The sequence below is a fragment of the Durio zibethinus genome, chromosome 1 (genome assembly GCF_047325235.1).
Source record: "Durio zibethinus cultivar Kanyao isolate XHJ-2024 chromosome 1, ASM4732523v1, whole genome shotgun sequence".
NCBI lineage: Eukaryota > Viridiplantae > Streptophyta > Magnoliopsida > Malvales > Malvaceae > Durio > Durio zibethinus.
Genome location: NC_143162.1, coordinates 36,818,007 through 36,840,777, shown reverse-complemented (window position 1 = coordinate 36,840,777; position 22,771 = coordinate 36,818,007). Strand labels below are relative to the sequence as shown.

The 22,771-nt window shown below is 32.3% G+C and overlaps 2 protein-coding genes and 2 pseudogenes across 6 annotated transcripts; 2 read left to right on the top strand and 2 right to left on the bottom strand.

Moving 5' to 3' along the window:
• Positions 1 to 33: 33 nt before the first annotated feature.
• LOC111311394 (U-box domain-containing protein 5-like) lies at positions 34 to 5,723 on the bottom strand. Of its 2 annotated transcripts, none has more exons than XM_089768471.1 (6): positions 5,210 to 5,723; positions 4,378 to 4,473; positions 3,557 to 3,742; positions 3,050 to 3,157; positions 1,674 to 2,824; positions 34 to 1,033 (listed from the first exon to the last, which is right to left on the bottom strand). In XM_089768471.1, exons 2-6 carry the CDS (start codon positions 4,393 to 4,395, stop codon positions 274 to 276), a joined length of 2,223 nt encoding a protein of 740 aa, XP_089624597.1. In that variant the 5' UTR covers positions 4,396 to 4,473; positions 5,210 to 5,723; the 3' UTR covers positions 34 to 273. The 2 variants fall into 2 exon arrangements, with proteins under 2 accessions (XP_089624597.1, XP_022766504.2); XM_022910769.2 differs by having other exon boundaries at positions 144 to 1,033; positions 4,400 to 4,473; positions 5,210 to 5,347.
• Positions 5,724 to 10,975: 5,252 nt separating this feature from the next.
• On the top strand, positions 10,976 to 13,049 carry LOC149520610 (protein RADIALIS-like 5 pseudogene; annotated as a pseudogene). Of its 2 annotated transcripts, none has more exons than XR_016346572.1 (2): positions 10,976 to 11,449; positions 12,628 to 13,049. The product of XR_016346572.1 is annotated as a protein RADIALIS-like 5 pseudogene, transcript variant X2 (transcript). The 2 variants fall into 2 exon arrangements; XR_016346571.1 differs by having other exon boundaries at positions 10,976 to 11,459; positions 12,628 to 12,906.
• A 4,684-nt stretch (positions 13,050 to 17,733) lies between these two features.
• LOC149520609 (uncharacterized) lies at positions 17,734 to 18,544 on the top strand. The gene is made up of 2 exons (XM_089768458.1): positions 17,734 to 18,135; positions 18,262 to 18,544. Exons 1-2 carry the CDS (start codon positions 17,918 to 17,920, stop codon positions 18,374 to 18,376), a joined length of 333 nt encoding a protein of 110 aa, XP_089624584.1. The 5' UTR covers positions 17,734 to 17,917; the 3' UTR covers positions 18,377 to 18,544.
• A 348-nt stretch (positions 18,545 to 18,892) lies between these two features.
• On the bottom strand, positions 18,893 to 21,234 carry LOC149520608 (zinc-finger homeodomain protein 2 pseudogene; annotated as a pseudogene). The gene has a single exon (XR_016346563.1). The product of XR_016346563.1 is annotated as a zinc-finger homeodomain protein 2 pseudogene (transcript).
• Between the last annotated feature and the right edge of the window lie 1,537 nt (positions 21,235 to 22,771).

Here is a 22,771-nt window from a genome sequence, read left to right as displayed (position 1 = left end):
TGTTTATATAATTAAAAAATTACACAAAAAATCAACTCTAAAAAAAACATAAAAATTATCTCATGAAAAAAGTATACAAAATTAGGTTAAACTAAGTACAACCAAAACAATTATAGATGTAGTAATATGAGAGTACGTATTAGAACATGGCAAAATTCATGGCTAATCCCCCTGATTAATAGAAACAAATATGGATTAATGGGTTGGACTAGCATCCTATTCCTGGGTTCTCAACGAAGAAAGCCATTCAAGCACCAAAAATCAAAAGGAAAGTCAACATTTGACATGTAAAAGCCTTGATAATGTCTTTCTCAGACATCCAAATGCCTTGGAAGATGAATTTTGCACTCTGATAAATTCATTGCTGGAGACATGCGAGTTTCCTTGGGTCGAAAAGCTGCTAGGGACTGAACATTGAGAAGCATCACTTTTCATCATGAATTCCAAGAGGTCAAGCAGTATTAATGCATTCTCGGATCCTCTAGAACTGCCATTGACAGATATGCTGAACAAAGATTGAATTATGTTTTCTGTCATTATCATTTGACAATATCCTGTACTGTCATAGCATAAAGACAGGAGCACATCAACAGCAAGCTCTTGTTCCTTCTTATTGCCGGCTTCGAAGAGTGTGGCTATCGAAGTACATAAATTGGCTTCAGCAACTTCAATTCTAACCTCCTCAATATTGCATATATTTTTTATAATCTCAATGCAATAGCCTGCAACATTTGAATCCTCAAGCAAAGAAACCAACTTGGGGATATAACCCAAATATGCAATATGATAACCAACATCACTGCCATTCAACAAATTACATATGATCTTCAGAGCAAGCATGTAAAATTCTGTGACTGTATTGTCAAGAACTTTTAGGATGGAAGGCAAAACGCCAGATGCCACAATTCTGGTCTTATAGTACTGTTGCCAGGATAAGACCTCCAGTATTGCAAGGGACTCTCCAGCTGTTTCAGAATCCAACAATGATGCCAACAAATAGATAACATCTTCATCACAGGGAGGTAATTCGGTTCTGCAGGTAAGAACAGATACTTTTATCATCACATAATAAGTGAATGCTTCTGCTATCCTAGGACAATGCAACTTTGTATGAAAAGTAGATGTCAAGAACAATAAATCAAAGCAGTGAAAGATTTATAGTTCAAAGTTACAGCACACAATAGAGAAAGGCAAAATCAGAGGGCAAGTGAAGGAATAGATAATCCTATGCCAGTGATTACGAGGACCAAAACTTCCTCTAACTTTCCAAAGCAGCCAGCACCACGGGCATTCAATCAACTCAACAGATTTACATGGCACTGGCTGTGCCAATCTTCCTCGAGGGGCTTTAATTTGGCTAAGCTCCAGCTACTAAACTTTGTTTGCTACTTACACTATGTACCTATTTCCCATCATCTGAATTTATTTACCAGATAATAATTGTATTATGCAAGTGGGGAGTCACTTGAATACTTGATACGCTTGATTTTATTTATTGCAATATTTATACGGTTTCTAATGATGGGTTGACCTTTTCAAAGAAATATCCAAGCGTTGATTCTTACATGCCTCCCCACTCAGGTCTAGTTATTTGCCTCTTAACTCGATAATATTTTTACTAACAACGCCTAAGTAGCTAAAGAAGAACAAAGGATACCAGAGAGAAATGTTACCTGCTACTGCTCAAAATCGCTAAAAGAACCTCTGCTCCATCTTTTTGCATTTTTATATCACATAATTCATTTGCATCCTTCAAAAATTTAATCACAGGAATAACATAACTATTTGAAAAAGTCAAATGCTGGGCCTTATCATTGTCTTCTAGAAGACCTTTAACATTTTCAATAGCCTTGCATCGAGATTTCCAGGAATGTTTATCAAGTTCAGAAAGAAAGGCTGCACCAATATCATGACTACTTGAAGTCATTGAAGAGTGATGATATCTTTGACTCTGAGAATCTGCAGCAACCTGAGGCAGCCCGGATGTAATCTCATCATTACATTTCCCATCTGATGAATCTAAACTAGATTCAGTACTCATTGAACCAAGAGAGACACTCCCTATTTCAAGTTGCAAGCCAAGCACAGAACTGCCAAAGCTAGCAATGGAGCTGGAAGAAGGTTGCTGTAAGGAAAGCTGTGAAGGGATTGCTTGTGCATGTTCAGGAATCTTAATTCCATGCCTCAAAAGCCACTTTGAAATGAGGCCTTTCATTTCTAAATTTGGAGCGGGGGACAACTGCTCCAACCTTGTATTAGTCACAGGGCATATCTGATTGCCCTCGTTAAACCACTTCTCTATCCAGACTCGCTCAAATGTTTTTCCAGAAGCAATAATTACAGGATCATACAGCAGTCTCATTGAGATAGGGCATTTGAATTGCTCAGGAGGTTTAGGAATGAAGAAGTCATTAGGTGAAGTCTCTTCTTCTTCTTTTTTCACTCCGTGCTCCAGTTCCTTCGGTGAAAACAGGTTCTCTTCCTCAAGAAGAATGATGCTTTTACATCGGAATTCCCAAATTAACTTTTCATGTTTTTTCAGAAGATATAAGAGATAATTCAAAATTTTGTTCTTAGTTGGGTTTGTATCATGGACTTTTCGAAGTAGTTTCTTGATACATCTTTTCTCTATCAAAAGAGCAAAAGGAGATGTAATACCCAGCCTCATAGCTGCAAGTCGAAGAGCCTCAATTTCTGATTGCATGTTGGAGCCTGATGCAGCTATGTCCTGCTTAAGCAGTGCAAGTATAACCGCTCCAGCCTCATATTCAGAAGGTTCTAGGGGAAACCTTGCACTCCTAAGCTCATGTATAATGCCAGATATCTGTGAACAGTAATTTCCCATTAACTACAATTAAGGAAAGGGCTAAAAAAGACTGAAGATAGTACATCAATTTTAAAAACTTAACAAACAACACTATATATTCTTTCACCACTATAGTAACAAGAGCACCAAATAATACATGGAATAACACAAGTAAATGAAGCACTTAATAATTCTCCTGCCAGGAAATCTCAAAAAGAGAAAAAGTTATTAGTTATTACAAACCTTGTCAGCCAAGAACAGTGGCACCAAATCTTGAACTTGATTCATGCAAATCTCCGAAGTTTTCCGAATTTTTTCACACCTCAAGAGTATGGCTTTTGTTGTAATTGCCTAAATATTTCATAAATACAATTATTACCCAAATAATGTCAAGCAAAACCTGAAAATTATGTGAATGGCTTACTGAATAAATTTGACTATCACAAACCGAAGATGGCAATGTGAATTCAAAGTGTCAAGCTCTTCAAAATTAAATGCTTACCCAGGGAACAAAATAACCCAATGGGAGGATGAATATATCAAGACTGTAACAGTGTTCTTAACATTACATTTTGGTTGATTAGGAAAAAAATGACATGCTGCTTTAATGTAACATAGGAATTTATTTCATAATAAAACGCAACAACCTGGGACTAGTGATATCAGTTTTTAGATTCAGCAGATCCTCCTTTCACACATATATTTTATTTCTTTTATAAACAGAAAAGTAAAATTTAAAAAAGAAATTACCAAGTAGAGTTTGCTGGATTCAGAACAGTGCTGGATTAGTAACTTGGCTTTATCCATTGCCGATTGTAATGTGCATAATGCCTGCATTCCTGATGTGCATCGTGGCCTAGCAGACTCAAGAGCTGAAAATATGTACAAAATCCTATCAATGAGTTTCTTGAGCTCCAAGCACATTAAGCGATGTACCTGCATCCAATGGCAATTGTCAAGAAACAAACACAACTAAACTAGCAATAGTGGCTTCGCTCTCAGTGTAGAAAGGAAAAATCAAGAATTTCAAATTGATGACTGGTAAGGTAAAAAAATATAACCACTGGATTGCAAAATGTTTCCCGAAGTCTTCTTTTTTTTTGGACAAAAACAGAAGTTAAATTTCTTTCAAAAGGGGTCTCTTCTAGTATCTATTCTCCTGGACTCTTGATGACTGGTAAGGTAAAAAAATATAACCACTGGATTGCAAAATGTTTCCCGAAGTCTTTTTTTTTTTTGGACAAAAACAGAAGTTAAATTTCTTTCAAAAGGGGTCTCTTCTAGTATCTATTCTCCTGGACTCTGAGTCACTAACAATCGGAACTTAGGGATATATATAACTAATTCTGAAGGTTGCCCGAATTTCTTGAATCCAAAATGAAACCCTCTGTTGAGCTAGAAATTCAATAAAACAACAGCAAAGAGTTCTCATAATGCTATGAAGGCTGTTAAGAGAAACTCAGATTTTACTATGCTAAAGTGAAAATAATATGTTTTTCATAAAGTTCAAACAAACTGATATGTAACTGATAAGGCATCCAAAAAATAAAAATGCCAGTGTTTTTACTTACCAAGTAACCAGTTGACATTTACCTTAGTGGTGCTGTAATATGGAAGATCAACACTGTCAGCAGTACCAAGTTCCATATTATAAAAGTATCCTCACTCTGCACATTGATCAAAACAATTCGAGTCCTCAAACGGTTATTTTTGCAGAATACATCATTACAAATTTGAATTACAGTTGCACGAGTACTTCCATCAATGATTTTACCAACATTATATAGTCTGTTAAGTAAAATATAATTGGAAAGAATCGAGACCAGAGGATGGTTATGGATGAAGTCAAGTAAATAGATAAAAAGAATCAACCAAGCTACAGGAGCATTAACTATGCAGCACATCTTAAATGCTTCCTTTAGAGCACAAAGCTTTCTTGTTTAAGATCCTTCTAGTTGAAATACTGACTGAAAAAGGCTCCTCTAAACATCACAAAATTCCTCTGAAAGTCAAAAATTGTAATCAAGAAAAAGCAAATTAAGGTCATTTTTCCTTTCTCACAAGGGAAGTCACAAAGCAGCAAAACAAGCAACACATGCTGATTAATTTGTGGATTTGTCAAACAAGCCTAATTATCAAAGGAACAAAATTCTGGTAGCAATAATTGTAATGATTTCAACAGTCTATATGCAACCAAGTAAAGATGATGACTCTTTCTTAGGTGTAGTTACAAGCCAGGGCTGAAATTCATTGCAAAAGCAAGCTCTCAAGAACTTGAAAATCAAGCAAATGACATCAATTATGCATGTTAATAATCAGTTATTATTCTCTATATTTCAGTAGGTCTGTCACTGCTCACAAGTTAAACGTTGGAGTTTAAATATAATTAAAAAGAGAACTTACCCAGTTACTCTACCGGCAAAAACTCAGCAACAGCTCCACTTAAGACCCAATATAGAAACATCAAAATGAACAGCGCGGACCTAACTTGAAGAAGTTCTTCTTATCATAACACAGTTGAAATAACGACTTAGTTTTGATCAGTTGCCCAAGAGGAGAGCTCTAAGGGGAAAAGATCCTAGTAAAGGACGGTAAACACAACGAAAATATAATCTAAAGGTACCCCATGGCCGTCGAAGTGGTTTGAGTTGCACCGCTTATACTTCACACAACAAAAAATAAGAGGAAACAGGATTTATGAGGAAAATAGTCTCTGTCACTCAGTTTTCCCGAGGAGGAAGACTACATATTTCCACAAGTAAGTTTTCAGGAGGAGGCTTACTTAAGGACCACTAAAAGAAAGAGAGTGAGAGTGACAGCCGGAGGGGGGGTGTATACTTGGATATGTCCCTTTGAGTGTTTAGAAGCCTGCCAAATGACTCCATTAGCACGTTGACTTCTTCCAAAATGGCAAAGCCTGCCAACAAAAATAGAGTTTGAAGCCACTTAATCACCAAAATTAGACATAGTATTAACGTTAGTACTGTTATATTCTTTCCCTTATAAAGTTTTATTTATATTACTACTTGTTTATTTAATATAGAAAAGAATTCCTTCTGCCATCTATATCTAATTGAGAGCTTAATAAATATATAAATAGATTAAGTAAACCTGATTTCTCTGAAAAATCAAGAACACGGTCACCACTAGTTGCGAACGGCACAACCTTAGGACAAGTATTTGTTTTAGTATAGTTTCTTAGACGTGAGCCAGCCGCCAAGAACCGCCAAGAAACAACAAAAAACAGATACTTGTCTAGGCTAGGTCGTAGACCAATGTTATGCAAGACATGCTGTCATCTTTTTTGGGTGGTGGGGGCAGCTAGACATGATGTTTGAAACAATAGAAAGCAGTGATTCTAAATCTACCCAATAAACGGAAGACCCTAAGCCATCTCGACGACCCCATAGTAGACTTGGAATAAAAACAAATTAATAAAGTCTCAATCAATTCACAGCACTGCCTTTAAATCAATGAAAAATAAAAAAATGGCAATTAATGTCATTTTCAATTGGCATTTTTTGGTTATTGGGTCTCGAAGCACTCTACAAGCAGCCGGCATACCATGCATACCGTCATTATTGGAATGTATCCACTCATTTTTCTGTATCCGATCAAGTTTGAGCATCAGTTCTACATTTCTACCATTTTTTCCTCTTCTGTTCTGCAGGTTACAGATGGAAGAACTATTCCACATTATAAATAAATCATAAGGGTTTATGTAAGTATGACCAATTTAATAAGAGAAAAGTACCTGATTGGCAATGGACACTCTGAATTTGGTGGTTGCGCATTATAATTGAATCGAATCAATCGATCTATAATGCTGTTTTACTTGGTCAACAATGGAAGGAGTCAAGTGAGCAAACTTTTTAGTTCCTTAGGTGACTACTGTCAAAAAATTTGTAAACTTATAATTAGATAAAATTTAAAAAATTATCATCAAGCTTTTTTTAAAATTTGATTGATCACTTAATAAATTTATCTTTTTAAAAAATTCTTAAGTTTGATTAAAAATCTCTAAAAAAATAAATTTTAGTTTGCATTTTATAATTAAATTCGAAAGTTCGATTACGTATGAAAAGATTATAACACCCTTATAATGTTCATCTTAAAATTGTATCATTTAATTTTTAATTATCCTAACAATTATCTTGATTCTAATTATATTTATTTTAATATTTAAATATTAAAAATAATTCTTAAAATTTCTCTATTGATTTGATAATATTTTTAAAAATATTTCATCACCTAAAAAATATTTAAAGTTTTCATTTATTTTTATAAAAAGGCTCAGTCATTAAAAAGTTTAATCATTTATTTTTGTTAAAATTTTATTTTATTGAAAATATATCTAATTTTTTCACCATTTGAATCAAAATTAAAAATATTTTCTTACCAAGTAATATTTTAAATAATTATCCATTCTCGATTACTAAAACTTTCATAATTAGAATTTATTTTTATTTTTAAATTTTTTACCATTTGAGTCTATCTAGAATCTAAATTCTTATTAATTTCTTAATATTTGAAAAAAAATAATATGAAAATTATTTTTTAAAGTCTTACATAAATTCTTCCATCGATGAATTTAAAAAAAAAAATTTCATCTAAAAATCTTATGAAAATTCAACCATTCGTAACTTTTATTAAGATTTCATTATTGGATAATTATCAAATATTTTCAACCAAAATTTTAAATTATATTTTAATTTTTATTTGAAAAAAATACAATTACTTTTATTGAAATTTTATTTAAATTATTTCACAATTTGAGTAAAATTTAAAAAAATTCATCACTTAAAATTTTTTTAAAAATTTATCATTTAAAATTTATAAGAATCTCATTTTGAATAATTATTAATTCAATCCTAAATTTTTTATTAAGTTTATATTATTTATTATTTTTTGTGTAATTTGAAAAATAAATATTAATTATTATTATTGAAATTTTATCTAAATTTTTCATCATTTGAGTTAAATTTAAAAAAAAATTTCTCACATAAAAATTTTATAAAAATTAATCATTTGTAATTTTTAAAAATTTCTATCATTAGATAATTATTATTTATTTTTCAAAATTTATTAATGTTTAATTTTATAATTTTTCTAAAATTTCTTAAAAATTAATCATGTAAAAATATTTAAAAAAATGAATAAAGAAAATAATAACATAAAACAAAAACAAATAAAAATCATAAAAAATAAACAAATACCGAAACAAAAAGATCAACTCGACTTGGCTATGGCCCTAACTCGGCTCCAAACATAGTGGACAGCTCCAGAAAACCAGCTTAATTAACTGACAAATCAGCTCCACAACAGCTTAAAAAGATTATTTTTTTAACTTCCAAACAAGCTTTTCTCCTCTATTTCGCTGCTGATTTGTGTATATTTTTCTATTGATTTGTAGTTTTGTTTTTAAATCTAAGTTTGTATTTATAAGATTTAAATCATGAGAACCGTAAATCAAAAAATATTTTAATTTTCTTTTAATTTCAACCTCAAACTTTAATTTTAACTCAAATTTTATAATTTCAAAAATACAATTTCGAATAAACTCAACCACCCCAAAATTTTTTAATTTTTTTATTTGTTTTAATATTTAATAATAATAATAAAAAAAAAAACAAACAGCTACAACCTCAAACAATTTGAGTTGTCTACTCCTTGAATCTCAGCCCATGCTAGTGATTACTCTTAGCTTAAGATTGTAGGCAACAAGGATGCTACAAGCAGGGCATGCTGCGTCTACTTTGGGTAGGCATACATATTCTTCATACTCTAGTGCAGACCTTAGGCAGTTATAGTCAAATAATACCATATCCAGATTTTCTTGAATTCACACCAACTATTTTGTAAGCATCAAGTTTCACTTCTATCCGGTGTAATCTAGCCAAATAAACGTTGCAGAGCACGCACTATATACACCAAAGCAGTAATGAGCAAATCCCATGAACTGGTACAGAAAACATTATTGGAAACTTAGCCATAAAAACACAAAACAACAATCAAATAACCAGAAAAAATAGGACCCAGTGTTCTTCCCTTCAGCCCCTTTTGGCTCAAAAGAGCTATGAATCAGAGTAAACTAGTTCAAGACTAAAAAGATTCAACAATATTATTTCTTAGATGACATTTCTCATCTATGCGGCCATTATTTCAATAATGAATATAATTTCTAGTTTGGTCGATTGGACAAAAGAGTGCCAAACATAGTTGAGTGCTTTCCATGTCAAACAAAACGCGGCACTTTATTGTATAGAAGACAGACCTTATGAAGCTCTTGACTCTAGTATCCCAAACCTGGTAAACAAGAACTAGAAAAAGCATGGATTTGACCTCCTTGTTTCAAAACAGAGGACTGGTGGCTAGGAAGGAAAGCATAGAAAAAGGAAAGACACTTTAGAATCTTTCTCGTATTCATCAGTGAGGAACAACAAAAGTATGCTTTAGTTTAACCACTTGCAAATCTTTGACCTATTCCCTTATCTTTCTCTATCAAAATAAAACCAACGCAAAGTCATTCGAAGGACAGCTTAATTTTATTGGCAGCCAAATTATTGAATCAATATCCAACATGACAAAACAGCTTCTATCACTTCAAGCTACAAGATTATACAATTCCACTCCATTGGTTGCTTCAGGAACATCAAGCATCTGCTCCTTATCTTTTGGGACATTCCACGAGCAAAGCACGCCTTTTACTACTTTCTTCGAGTAGATCCAACGATAAGAAAATGATGTTTCTAAAGGTACTTTTCCTTGCTTTGTTCAAAGATTCCCTCTAAGAGTGGTCCTGATGCCTTTAATACCCAAACGAGTTGATGGTATATTAGTGGAGTAGACTCGTCCAGGTGCTCAAATGCACTGGTCTTCACTGTAGCATTCAATTCCAAAAAGCTGCCAGAAAAGCCAACATAGGTCTAGAATTAAATCTTCCTAAATTTTGGAATAGGCTTTTGGGCATATACATTTAATCATATGAACCCACACAAATTTATCAGTTCCGATCCTAAGAAAGGACCACATAGCAATAGTTTCCACAAGAAAAATGGGAAGGAACCCACTGGCATAACATAACTTTCTCCTGAGGGGACCTGAGAATTGAGATGATAAGGATTCTAAATATCAAAGATCTAGAGTATTTTGGTGCTTATTCCTCGCGCATTTACCCGGTCATATCATATGGAGAATGCAATGGAAGGCATATGATTTAAGGTATGTAAATAATTAATGGCAATGACAATAATGAAAATAAATCTGTAGCCAAAGCTTTGGTACTAAAATCAATAAGAGTTAAACGCAAATGATTAAGATTTAAAACCTGAATATAACATTCAAATTAATTTTTTATGATCTTTAATGATAAATGATTTGTAAATTCAAAATATGTCAAAAGATTTAAAAATCTCCTCGTGCGTTAGGAGCTTACCCTAGCCTTGGAGGTAGGTAATCTCTCTGCTTATAAGGTTTTTGGGATGAAAAAAAAAAAGATTTGGTGCTGTATGAGAAATAAAAACAAACCGTCTGACTACATAAACTCACAGATATTTCAATGAGTTCATTTGATTATTATGGCTATATCTGACTGCATGTCCGCAAAGAACAATGTCCTCAGATGGCAAGAGTTAATGAAACAAAGAATTATCGTAGTAACTCGTAAGCCTTTACAATCAGGTCACATTTATCATCTGGCCTCTTCTTTCTCAGTGCTATTCTAAGAAAAGAAGAATACTTAAAACATGAAAAAGGTGCTCTTTAAATAGAGTATATTTTACCAAGTTGCTAAATAAGAGAGGGCAGCAAATCCCGTTTTCCCACTCAAAAAAAATTGGCAGAATATCTTACTGTATATTTTGCTGGGTTTCTAAAGGAGGGTCGAGGGAGATATTGGTGGAGCATCTATGCGAATGGGTAGACTCTGTTTTGGGATCTAATCCTCAGCATACGAGAAATTCTTAAAGAAATCAACTTGGTGTTGACAATGTCATAAAAGACAAGAAAATGACTTTTACAAAGAGTCAATTCTTTACACTGGATTCTTGTTCATCAACGCCTTGCTTAAGCTAGCGAATCACATCATGTTGTAGCCCCAAGAAAAGATATTCGCCAACTTGCCAAGCCCACCACCGTTGCTCTTTATAAGTAGCAACCATTGCAATTTCTTACCCATACCACCCCTTGACTGAGGCAGTAATCTATTTTTCATTCCTAGTTACTTTCTCTTTTGTTAGTTGATAGTTACTCCCTCTTTCAGGTCTCATTTTGAAAGACATACTTTACTCTTCTCCAAACTTTTTGTTCAGCTTCACGTCCAACTCATCCAAGCTTTATCATATTTGTCTTTCTTTTCATTCATCCCCAAAGTAATAATGGCATCAAGCTCTATGACTACTTCACGAGATTCTAACTCCTACTGGACTTCAAAGCAAAACAAGCTATTTGAAAAGGCACTTGCTGTATATGACAAGGACACCCCAGACCGCTGGCAAAAGGTTGCTGCTGCTGTGGGTGAGAAATCAGCCGAGGAAGTAAGAAGGCACTATGAGATCCTAGTGATGGATCTCATGTATATTGAATCTGGTCATATTCCTATACCCAATTATAAAAGCACTAGGAGTAACAGAAGATGAATTGCTGGTGAGCAAAGGTAGAGTATTACTAGTTTGCAAACTTGATACTTATTCCTCCCTCTTCTAGTCTTTTCTACTTCAAAACTATTACTCATGCTACTCTATTTTCTGGCTCAACATACTATTCTCATTCAATAAACTAGCAAAACAACAATATTCAAACAGCCATCTTTCTTAAGACTTCCTGTGAAACGCCAATGCTGTCAACTGATGACAGGCCTGTGGCAAGGCATGGAACCAAGGTCTTCACAAAGCCAACATGAATATGAAAAATCTGAGAAAACTTTCATTTATTCAACTCCTCCAAAAAGATTATGATCACTATGTTAATAAGCAGTAAAAAACAGTAGTTTCTAGAGGACATGCCCAACATGAAACATGGACCGATGGACGTGCTCGAGCTCCAAAATACAGCATATGATAGTAACTATACCAGGGATTTATTTTTCTTTCATTCCTAATTAATCGTGTGACCCTCTCATCCCTTTTGGCTGCATTGGAAATCATTTAAAGAATGTAATCGAGTGTTCTTTCCCGAGCTTAGGATTCATGGTATGATGCTCAAAGTCACATTAAAAAATTTTCAAATGTTTAGATTGTAAACTAAAAAAAAAAAAACCTCTTTTAAAGCAGTTGTAATCATCCATGTTTCCTCTAACATGTCATGCACTCACCTTTCCTTTTCTGGTAGCTAGAGTTCAAATCAAACACCGATCCCTATCTCCCCACAATTTCTTTTATTACTTTATGTTGTTTTCTATAATACTCTATCCATATCCTATTTCAACTTAATATGAAAAAGCCCCCACGAAATCTAATCGTCTTTTGTTTATATCACATGTAAATGGCCCTATATATATATATATATATAATTCAAAGAGCTTGAAACCCAATATCATAAAATAAATAAGATAGCCGTTGCTTCTCGTAATCATGTCTGACTTAAACCCAATTTTTTTAACCATAAATTTCACATTCCTCCGCAACCCTTCATTAATAATCCCTAGACTTACTCTAATGAAACTGGTTTTTCCTGGATGATGAAGCCATTGACGGATTCCTCAGCTAAAAACAAATAGTTTCCATATAATCTAACATAAATAGGTATTCACACATGCTCCTCCTGTTATATTAATCCAATTTTTTTTATTGTTCTTGTATTATTTTTTTTTAAATCCTTCGCAGGTTCATGAAGAATCTAAAGCTCCAATGAAGCCAAAGTTTCAGCTGCACTGTCAGAGGATCTGTAAAAACTAAAACAAAGGCATAAATTATAAAGAAATCGAGAACCGAGATTATAATTCTCCCTATCTTGATTTGGCTACTTTTAAGCGTGTTTGTGTTACTTGGAGTCAGTTTGTTAATATCAATAATTATCAAGCTTGTAAGTACTGTACTGGATTTTTCCAGTTTAAAATAAAAATATCATTAGTATTACTACTAAATGTTCTTTGTTTTATTTATTGAATCAATGATCTAATTACCTTGTTTCTTTCCCAAGAAATTCAATAAGTGAATCGTCTAATCAAGTGGAAATTTAAAAAAAAAAAAAAAGTCCAAAATAATATTTAAATTACTGGATAAAGATTTCGGAGCTAAGAATGAAGCGACCAAAACAAAATCAAAACGATTAACAAAAAAAAAAAAAAAAGCAATAAGCAACAGAAACAAGAAACGTAGCCAATTTAAATAAAAATAAATAAATAATCATGCTTATTAATCACAACATTAAAGGAAAATTTTCAGTTTTCGTTTTTCTGTTTTACCATTGAGAGCCGAGGAAATCAAGATTGTTCATAAAGCATAAATTTGATTTCGATTTTTGCATCGTAATCGCATGAGACTTAATGATTTAAAGAACAGAACACAAGTTTTTGTCGTTAGAAAATCAAATGACGGCAGTGAAAAAGAATCTTAACATCTGACCTATTTGAAACCCAGCCTCAAAAAATGTACTCTGAATCTGAAGAGAGGACACAATCAAGGAAATAATTGAAAATCCTGGTTTGAATTTAAGAAAAGGAGGGAATTGGGAAAAGGGAAAAACAAGGAGATTTTGATTTTAGGTGGAGAAGCTAAAAATCAAAAGAACGAAATATAGAAGCGAATTGGCGTGTTTTTAAGGCAGGTGGAAAGGCGGGAGAAGAATTTGTCTTCTCAAATAAAAGGTAATGTGTCGCTATTTATAAAAGCGTAGATGCGGGGAATTGATCCCTCTACCTCTCCCATGCTAAGCGAATGCTCTGCTATCCGTGTTACATTCTGATAATCCAAAAGTCAACTATGGTTAGATAAATTTTACTTTTTTTTATCAATTTTTAAATTTCCTAAATAAAATTAGCCAGATAATATATATTATTTAAAGCATATTAAATAAATTAATTAAAAATACGTATTAATTTCTTAATTTTATTTATAAAATTAAATTAAAAAATTTTATTGTTAATTTATTAAAAATAAACTCTTCTATAATTAAGATATGTGGATATTAGTTATATACGATTTCATGCTTATTAAAATTATATTATGATTTTAACAAGTATTCTATGTCTGATAAAAAAAACTCTTTTTAAAACTTTAAAATTAAATCTCAACAATTTAATTAGTAAAAACAGGATGCAGAGTAAATTATATGATCACCTAACTCCTATGCATCTTCATTAATTAAAAACTAAATTTAAAATTTAACTCAAATATTTTATTTATCTTTTTCTAAAATTATAAAATTAAAATTCAACCTCCTATACATATAATTTTTTTCTCTATCCCATGTTACGCAACACTTGTTTTTAAAAAAAATTAAAAAAATCAAAATTTTGTGGCAAAGCGCGGCCGCTGGAAAATGTGGAGAGAAGCTATCTCTGTGTTACTCGTGTTCCGCCATTAAGTACCAAACCAGTAACCTGGCCATAGATTCGCCGCAGATATCTCCTCCCAAACGCTATAAATTTCTCCCGATTTCAATCCTTAAAGCATCACTCACATTACTAAATAAATTCATAAGTTTCCTTTTTTATTATTTTTTAAAATTTTAAATACATTTAAAAAAATAAAATAAAATAAAAGATGGCAAAGATTGCTTTGGTGCTTGTTTTCTCATTGATCATGGTTCTCTCAATCCGGTCCGTCCTAGGAGATGACGCACCTTCCCCGGAACAGAGCAACAAGGCTACATCAGAGGATAACGGAGCCGCCCAGAGCATGTCAAGTGCTGCAGGAAATGCCGCGGGGAAAGTGAAGGAGACTGCCTCATCATGGACCGCATGGGCTAAAGACAAACTCAGGTGGCAAACTACGAAAACAATATCATTTTTACTACTTGATAATCCTATTTAAGTTACTAATCACATACGCATTTGATATTGCTATATTGGTTCATATCATCATTTGTATGTGCTGCTACGTTCAGGAGTTATGGCTTGCTGTCTCCCAAGCCATTGGCATCCGCACCAGCAAACGCACCGGCACCAGCACATAACGCAAGGTCTTTTGGACCCGGAGCTGTGGCTGCACCCATGGCTTAGGATGGGATATTTGCACCAAAATAGCAATTCATATTACTATTATTATATTAAGAGTAACTTGCCTATTTGGTTCTCGTCCAATATATTTGGACTGTAGATTTTTTTTTTTTGTCTTTTTATTTTTTTGCAACAACCGTAGAGATCCAATGAAATCCAGTTGATATTGATTGTTGGATAATGGTAGAGCAATTACACACTAGTGGATTGAAAATTTTTTAGTCCCCAAGTGATCACTGCAAGTTTGCAAAGGAAAATTACAAAAAAGTGGTGATAAACTTAAAATATTTAAGATTACCATATAAAGTAATTAATCTTTTCTTTCAATGCATTACGAATCAGCATATCAACTGTAAACTACCGCATTCAATGAAAAAATTATTAATTATACGACAAATAAAATATTAACTAATTTATCGTGTTTTGAGAATACTCGTTATTGTCGAAAGAATGATTTTAGTATTAAATGCAATAAATAATTAAAAAAAAACACGTATTTAATGCAATGGTGTAATCATTAATTAATGAAAATTTAAGAGGTGACTGGTTCAAATTTTACTATTTATAAAATATTTTGACAAATTAAATAAATATCTAAAATCAAGTCAATACGATCTGATTCAATGAAATGTTTGATCGATTTAATCTTATTATCCGATTGGATAAGCCATTGATTTTCAATATTCAAGTGATATGACTAATTGGTACAATTCAATTTTGAAATTTACTTTGATTGTGATTGGTAGAATTCTTATTTAATTTAAAATCTTAAATTAAAAAAAATTAAATTTAATATAAATTATAGGATATAACATATGTAAAGATAATTTTTATGATTATTCTTAAATTCATCAATTTGGATATTATTTAATGGTAAAATTGTGAATTTTATATTATCTTATTATATTCTTTCAATTACATGGTTATATTTAATTTTAGCTAACTTTAATATAATAATTGCATCTCATTGTCACAATTTATATATATGATAAATTATTTGATATATTGATTGTGAAAATTTTTAATTTCAAAAATGAAATTAAGATGATGACACATGTTTTATTTATTTTTTAAATTATTTTTTATTTTTTAATATATATTAAAAAAATATATGTCACTATTTCAATATTGTTTATGAAATTTAAAAAATTTCACTTACAATTTATTTAATAATTTATATATATATATAACAAATTAAATTAAATCTATATCCCAATTCATGTTTTCAAACATAGCAAGTAGAAATGTTTTGTTAAGCTCATGACATCTACCTCGACTTGGGTCAAGCCTTTGATAAAAATTTTAAGACAAAATAATTAGGCTCATATTATTATTTTATTTTATATTTAATTTCAAAATATTAAAATAAGAATATAAAAATAATTTTTTAAATTTTTTTAATGATAAAACATGCTTAAATGGGCAAGTCAGATAAAACTTTAGATAACACCTTGAAAGTGGCAACTAGATCTAGCATGGTATAGCCAATCCTATTTATAAACACTTTTAATAATATAAGTCATTTAATTTTTATCCTTTTTAAAGGATTAAAAATACTAAAAAGTTCATAAACTATTATTTTTCTTAATTAAACTTTTATAGTTTTATTATATTCAAATAAGTTGTTATCTTATAATTTTTATTTCAAATAAAATATTGATTTTTGTGCCTAAAAATTATAATTTATTGAAAATTTTTTATTTGGTCTTTTTCAGCCTTATTGTTCATAGATATGGCAACGACTGGCTCGATCCGGTTGGATAATGGCAAGAACAGATATGAGTTGCAGGATTATGACTGGCTCCATATTAGAGGAAAAAGAAAGGAAGAAAGGAAAAATCATTTTTATTTTTAAGAATTCTTTTTTCAATTTTAGGGCACGTGAGAGTCAACTTCTATGTAAAAAAATAAACCATGCATATTATCTTCTATATATATATATATATATAATATAATATTTAAACTTAAAAATTTTTTAATGTATTATATGAATTATAAATTTTTAAATTAACATGATATTTAGAGGATTGTTTTGTTTATTATAAGTTATTATTTAAAATTAATCACGTTAAAAATAAATATTACATTAATTAATAAATACATAATTTATTACTATATTAAATATTTTTAAAATTTAAATACTATATTTAATATTTCATTCATAACATTAACACTTAAAAAAAAGCAAGATTGAACGATTTGAAATTGTTTTACCACTATTGGATCATTCATATTAATTAAAGCTTATAGTAAGAGTGATAACGATTGGAATTAATTTCACTTGATTTTTTATATAATTTATAATATAATAAATTTAAAATTTTGATATAAATCCTAATTAATTTTTCATTAAAATTAATTTATTCAAATAGAATTTTATTAGTTCAAATCATTAGTTTTTAATTTTTTTTGTTTTTTTATATATCATTTTAATATAAATTTTAATATATTTAAATAAATTTAAATATAAAATAATTATTTTTATTTTATATAATTTTTAAAAAATATAAAAACTAATAAAAACATGTAATTCAATTCCATTCATTTTTTCTTTCATATATATAATATTTAAATTTAATCCAAGTGAAATAAAAAAAATAAATATTCTAATTTCAAAGTAATTTTTAATTTTTTCGACTTTTTCAGCCCTGTCTTATGGAATGTCGTTGTAAGAAGATCTTATTACAGTTGCACAACGGAAAAAGAAAATGATAATCACAAAATAGTGAGAAAGACGCGGGCGTCGAAAATGTTGAGAGAAGCTATCTCTCTGTTTTACCCGTGTTTGGCCATTGGGTATCAAACCAGTCACCTGTCCCTGGATTCGCCGCAAATGTCTCCTCCCAAACGCTATAAATTTCTCCCGATTTCAATCCTTACAGCATCACTCATATTTGGTTTATTCTTTACTAAATAAATTCATAAGTTTCTTTAAAAAAAAAAAAAAAGAAAAAATGGCAAAAATTGCTTTGGTTCTTGTCTTCTCGTTGATCATGGTTGTCTCAATCCGGTCCGTCCTAGGAGATGACGCACTTTCCCCGGAGCAGAGCAACAAGGCTAAATCAGAGGATAAAGAAGCCACCCCGAGCATGTCAAGTGCTGCAGGAAATGCCTCGGGGAAAGTGAAGGAGACTGCCTCATCATGGACCGAGTGGGCTAAGGAAAAGCTCAGGTAAGAAACCATGGAAACAATATTATTTTTATTAGTTGCAAATCCTATATGATTTACTAATTACATACGCATTTGGCATTGCTTTATTGGTTCATATCATCATTTGTGATGTGCTGCTACTTTCAGGGGTTATGGCTTGCTATCTTCTAAGTCATCAGCATCTGCACCAGCAAACGCACCGGCACCAGCATATAACGCAAGGTCTTTTGGACCCGGACCTGTCGCTGCACCCTTGGTTTAAGATGGGATATATGCACCAAAGTAGTAAAGTAAAGCATAATAAGGTTTATTTTTGATGTATTGTCATAATATATATTTTATTTACTATCAATAGTAAATCAAATGATATTATCTTATTAATAAAATAAATTAGATGATGTCATTTTATTATTAAATAAGTTTATTAGTATATTCGGAATTATTTATCCTTTTAATTCTCGTCAAATAAATTTTGATTGAAGAACTTTTTTTCTCTCTCTCTCTTTTTTTTTTCAATATATATGCACCATAGGTTAATTTGATCTATCACGATCACAAAATTAAGAGAACCCACAAGCCTTACGATAATATTATCAGTTGCCTCATAAGAAAAAGTGAAGAACAGATATATATATTCACAGAATTGGAAAAATCGGATGGTAAAGATTGGTTGGTGAACAATTGGCTCAGGATGGAGAAATCAAATCAAATCCCATTAGTGAAATCAAAATTTTAAACGTTTGAATTATGTAAAGGTATAATATTAAACCTGATAGCGAAATTAAACGGGAAGAGCAAATTGTTTTATTCTTCATTTGTTGTTTAAACATGCCAACAAAATTCAAGCAGGAAAAATGTGTTGGGTCACAATCTCAGAGAGCTTATTGTCCAATTCAATAACACTTTTTGTTTTGGGGTGGAATTGGTATGCAATTTTTGTTGAGAGTTGAGCCAAGAGAGAGTTCCAAAGAGATTGTTTTATAATCTGGCAGGTTCGTATCAAGCGCAATAGATCAAAAGGCAAAACTTAAGTTGGCCGTCAACAAAAGGGTCAAAAAAAAATTGAGCGAGCCATGGCCCTACTCAAGTTTTCTTTTTTGTTTTTTTTTTTTTTGTTTTTTTTTGGATTGCTATGCCAGATTCAGACTATAGCTAGAACGTCTAACAGACCCACTCGATCCGATGGAACAACTGCCCAACAACAGCCTGCATGCACTGAACTCACCATTTCAATCAGCATTAAACATGAAGAACGAGACACCATTTCATATTTCCTTTGCTGACAGTGCTTTCGGAAATAATGGGACACAGAAATGACGAGAAAGACACTAGATGCCATAATTTAAAGAGGAACAATTACTATTACAAGATTTTTTTTTGTTTGGAATAGTGCTCAATGCAAAGAGATAACCAAGGATTACAGTGAAGAATTATACAAATAATTCAAGATCAAGAACAGCCCCCTCATCACTCTAAAATGTCTGGTTAATATTCCAGGCTGCCTCTTCTATACATAGCTCACATGTCGTCATTCTACTAATTTAGCAACCATGAAGAGCTCTTAATTACTCCTGTGGTTGCTTCTTCGCATTCTTGTTATTATGCATCCAAACCTTGAAAACCTGCCTTTTCACCCCAGACTCAGCACAAAACTTCTCCACTTCCGCCTCATCTTGCTTATTGATCCTCCAACCCATTTTCTCCGCTAGCTCCAACATCTTATCCTTCTGCTCCTGCGTAAATTTTGTCCTGAACCTCTTCTTTGACAAAGCATAAAGGGGTGGCGGCGGCATTCCCTCAGCGTTGGACTGGAACACATTAAGATCCTCGCTTGAAGACTCGGTCCCACAGCCAGCGCCGCTGACAAACGCCACATTCATTGGTGCAACCATTGCACTTGAAGGACTTGTATGAACTGAATACTTTTGATGGTGGAGCAGCATGGTTGGAGATGGCAAAGGTTGAGGCAACTGAAGAGGGTTAAGCATCAAGCTTCTTCTACTGGAATTAGCCCCGAATTGGGTCTCTCCATCAACCTCTTTGCAGTGAAAGTTGCGGTGACAGTCACAGGCAGCACATTTCAAGGCTTCGAGGGTTCCTTCTCCTCCACTAGGCATGAACTCACCACAGCCATCGTAAACATTTCCACCGATGCTGGCAGCGTGGTTCTTGAGACACTCTCGATATCTGATGACGCTGGATGGCTTTGTGTCAGAACCAACTGAAATGGGTGCAACAGCTGCACCACTGGCAGTGATTCGATCCGGATGTGAAGATCTTCCTTGGCCGAGTGATTGTTGTCTCTGCGGACGATGAACATAATCTAGAGTTTGAGTGCAAGTGAGAACAGCAGTACCGTTATGATTCCCATCTCTTCTTCTCTCTACACCATCATGTTCTTGACCTCTAACTTCCATAATTTCAGAAGTAAATATTGTAGGAAAAAAGAATGAAACTTTTTTTTATGATCTTTTTATCCAAAGCTAAAACGAAGCTCACTATTCAACGAATCAATGATCTTTTTCCGTACTTTTGTGTGTAGCTTGAAAACTTGAAACGTTTCAAAACAGATGATGCAAGTAGCTTATCTAGATATCTTGTTGTTTTCCCCTTTCCTACTCCCAATATTCAGCATTATTCTGCCAAAATCCACCGACCCATACCGCTAATTTCAACCGTTACACGATCCGTAAGATGAGATAAAGAAGAAAGAGAAAAAGATAGACGAATTAATCCTCAAATAACAAACAAAGACATTAAAGTTGAAATGGGACCAAAGTCACAGACCTACAAAAGAGAGAGAAAGAGATGAGCAAAACATCTGCAAACGGCAGAAGGCAAGCCACCAGCTTTCAGGCCTTTACCAAACTGTCAAGGGGCCTAAAAATCTCTAATTAGCAAGAAAGAAAAAGGGAAAGGAAAGAGGAGATAGATTTGGGGTTTGGGTTTTTGAGGACTTTGAGGTTTGGGGTTTGAGTTTTAGGGTTAAGGATATTTGTTTGCTTCTGTTCTCCCAACAGGCCAACTACGTTTCCAACAAGGGACAGCTTGATTACTTGTGGTGAGGTTGTGGGAAGAAAAGAGAGTCAATCTTTAGAGGGAGAAAAACATAAAGAGAGAGAGATTCTGATGAGATTAACTTAAGGGGGGTCTTTGTCTTTCTGATCTGTACAAAACAACCGACAACGTCATGTTCATCCCTCTCTCACGCCCTGCCACATTTGGGTCCCACTCTTACCCTTCATTATTGCCGTTCCCTCCCTTCCTATTTCTTATCTTAACCTATTTGACTTGACCCCCTCCCCCAAATGACCAAGCAGATGGTTATAGTACTCTCACCCCCTGATGCGACGTAGCTTTGCTTCTTCCACAATCCTCCCCCAAACCTCGACTTTTCTTAATAAAACAGGTTTCCTGAAACTAATAAACACTCCATTACAGGCTAAAGGAAAGATTTTTAACAACTGCTACAGATTCAAACTCAAAAGAGAAAGAGTGAGAGGGGAGAGTGAAAAGTTAAAAACTTTGGGGATGGTCCACAGTGGGGTTGTTGTCCTGTTGCTGAATGTATGGATCTGACGCATCAAAGCCTAATGTGCGCATTTCTGCAACTCTCTGGCAACAACCACGCTTGCCCCCAAGCAATGTTTTTACCTTTCCGTGATGCAATCGATGGATTCTTATTTGCCTCTCTGCTCTTTCCACGTTGTATTGCTTTGGTACTTGGTTGCTCACTGTTCATTTTTCGGGGATGCAATGCAGTATGGCTTCACCCAATGATATTTCGAACTCAAGAATCCCTCGCCAGGACTTCTATCACTTTTTGGTTTTATCACCTCAGCCGCTTTACCACTCTGAAAATTTTCCTTCTGCTTCATGCATAAATTTCCCGATTGAATCACACCCCCCGTTCCTTCGTTTTATGTCTTCTCTTGTCACCTCCCTCTCATGCACGTTAATATAATATGATATTTGATGTCATTTTATTAATAAAATGAATTTATATATTATCAGTGTAAATTTATATATTTTCACTAAATAAAATTATGTCATCTCATTAATAAAATAAAAAAAATGATATCACTCTGAGTAAATTTTATAAAAAATATTAATTTTTATATATTTATTTTAAAAATTAATATTTATTAATTAATAAAGTGACATAATTTAATTTATTGATGATATAAAAAATTTATACACTGACAATATATAAAATCTATACACCAATAATGTATTAAATATAAACTTTTTTTTTAATTTGCCAGATTTAAATAAAATTAAAAATCCAACATTTTTTTATTAAAATACACTATAAAAGATATGTAATACTAATGTACATGCTCAAAATGGTACAAAATGTGCAACAAATTCATTTTTTTTAAAGGTTAAACTACTATTTATAATATTAATTTTTTTTTATTAAATACAATTATTTGATAGTTAATTTGATGAATTATAATATATGAAAATTTTTATTTAATATAATAACTTTAAAATATTTTCTCAGAATACTCGCTTGCAAAATTCTTCTTTTAATTTGATTAATATGTAGAATTCATTCTTATTTATAGATAATTTAACCCTGAAGTTTAAATGATTTTTTATTACAAATAAATCATAGCAATATGGTAACAAAATTCAGAATGTTCTTTTATTA

Coding starts and splice junctions, on each gene's coding strand:
- LOC111311394 (XM_022910769.2), bottom strand. CDS start 4,453: ATGGAACTTGGTACTGCTGACAGTGTTGATCTTCCATATTACAGCACC. Junction 2,825..3,049: donor CACTGTTCTTGGCTGACAAG/GTTTGTAATAAC, acceptor TACTGTTCACAG/ATATCTGGCATTATACATGA. Junction 1,034..1,673: donor GCGATTTTGAGCAGTAGCAG/GTAACATTTCTC, acceptor TCTTACCTGCAG/AACCGAATTACCTCCCTGTG.
- LOC149520609 (XM_089768458.1), top strand. CDS start 17,918: ATGGCAAAAATTGCTTTGGTTCTTGTCTTCTCGTTGATCATGGTTGTC. Junction 18,136..18,261: donor TGGGCTAAGGAAAAGCTCAG/GTAAGAAACCAT, acceptor TGCTACTTTCAG/GGGTTATGGCTTGCTATCTT.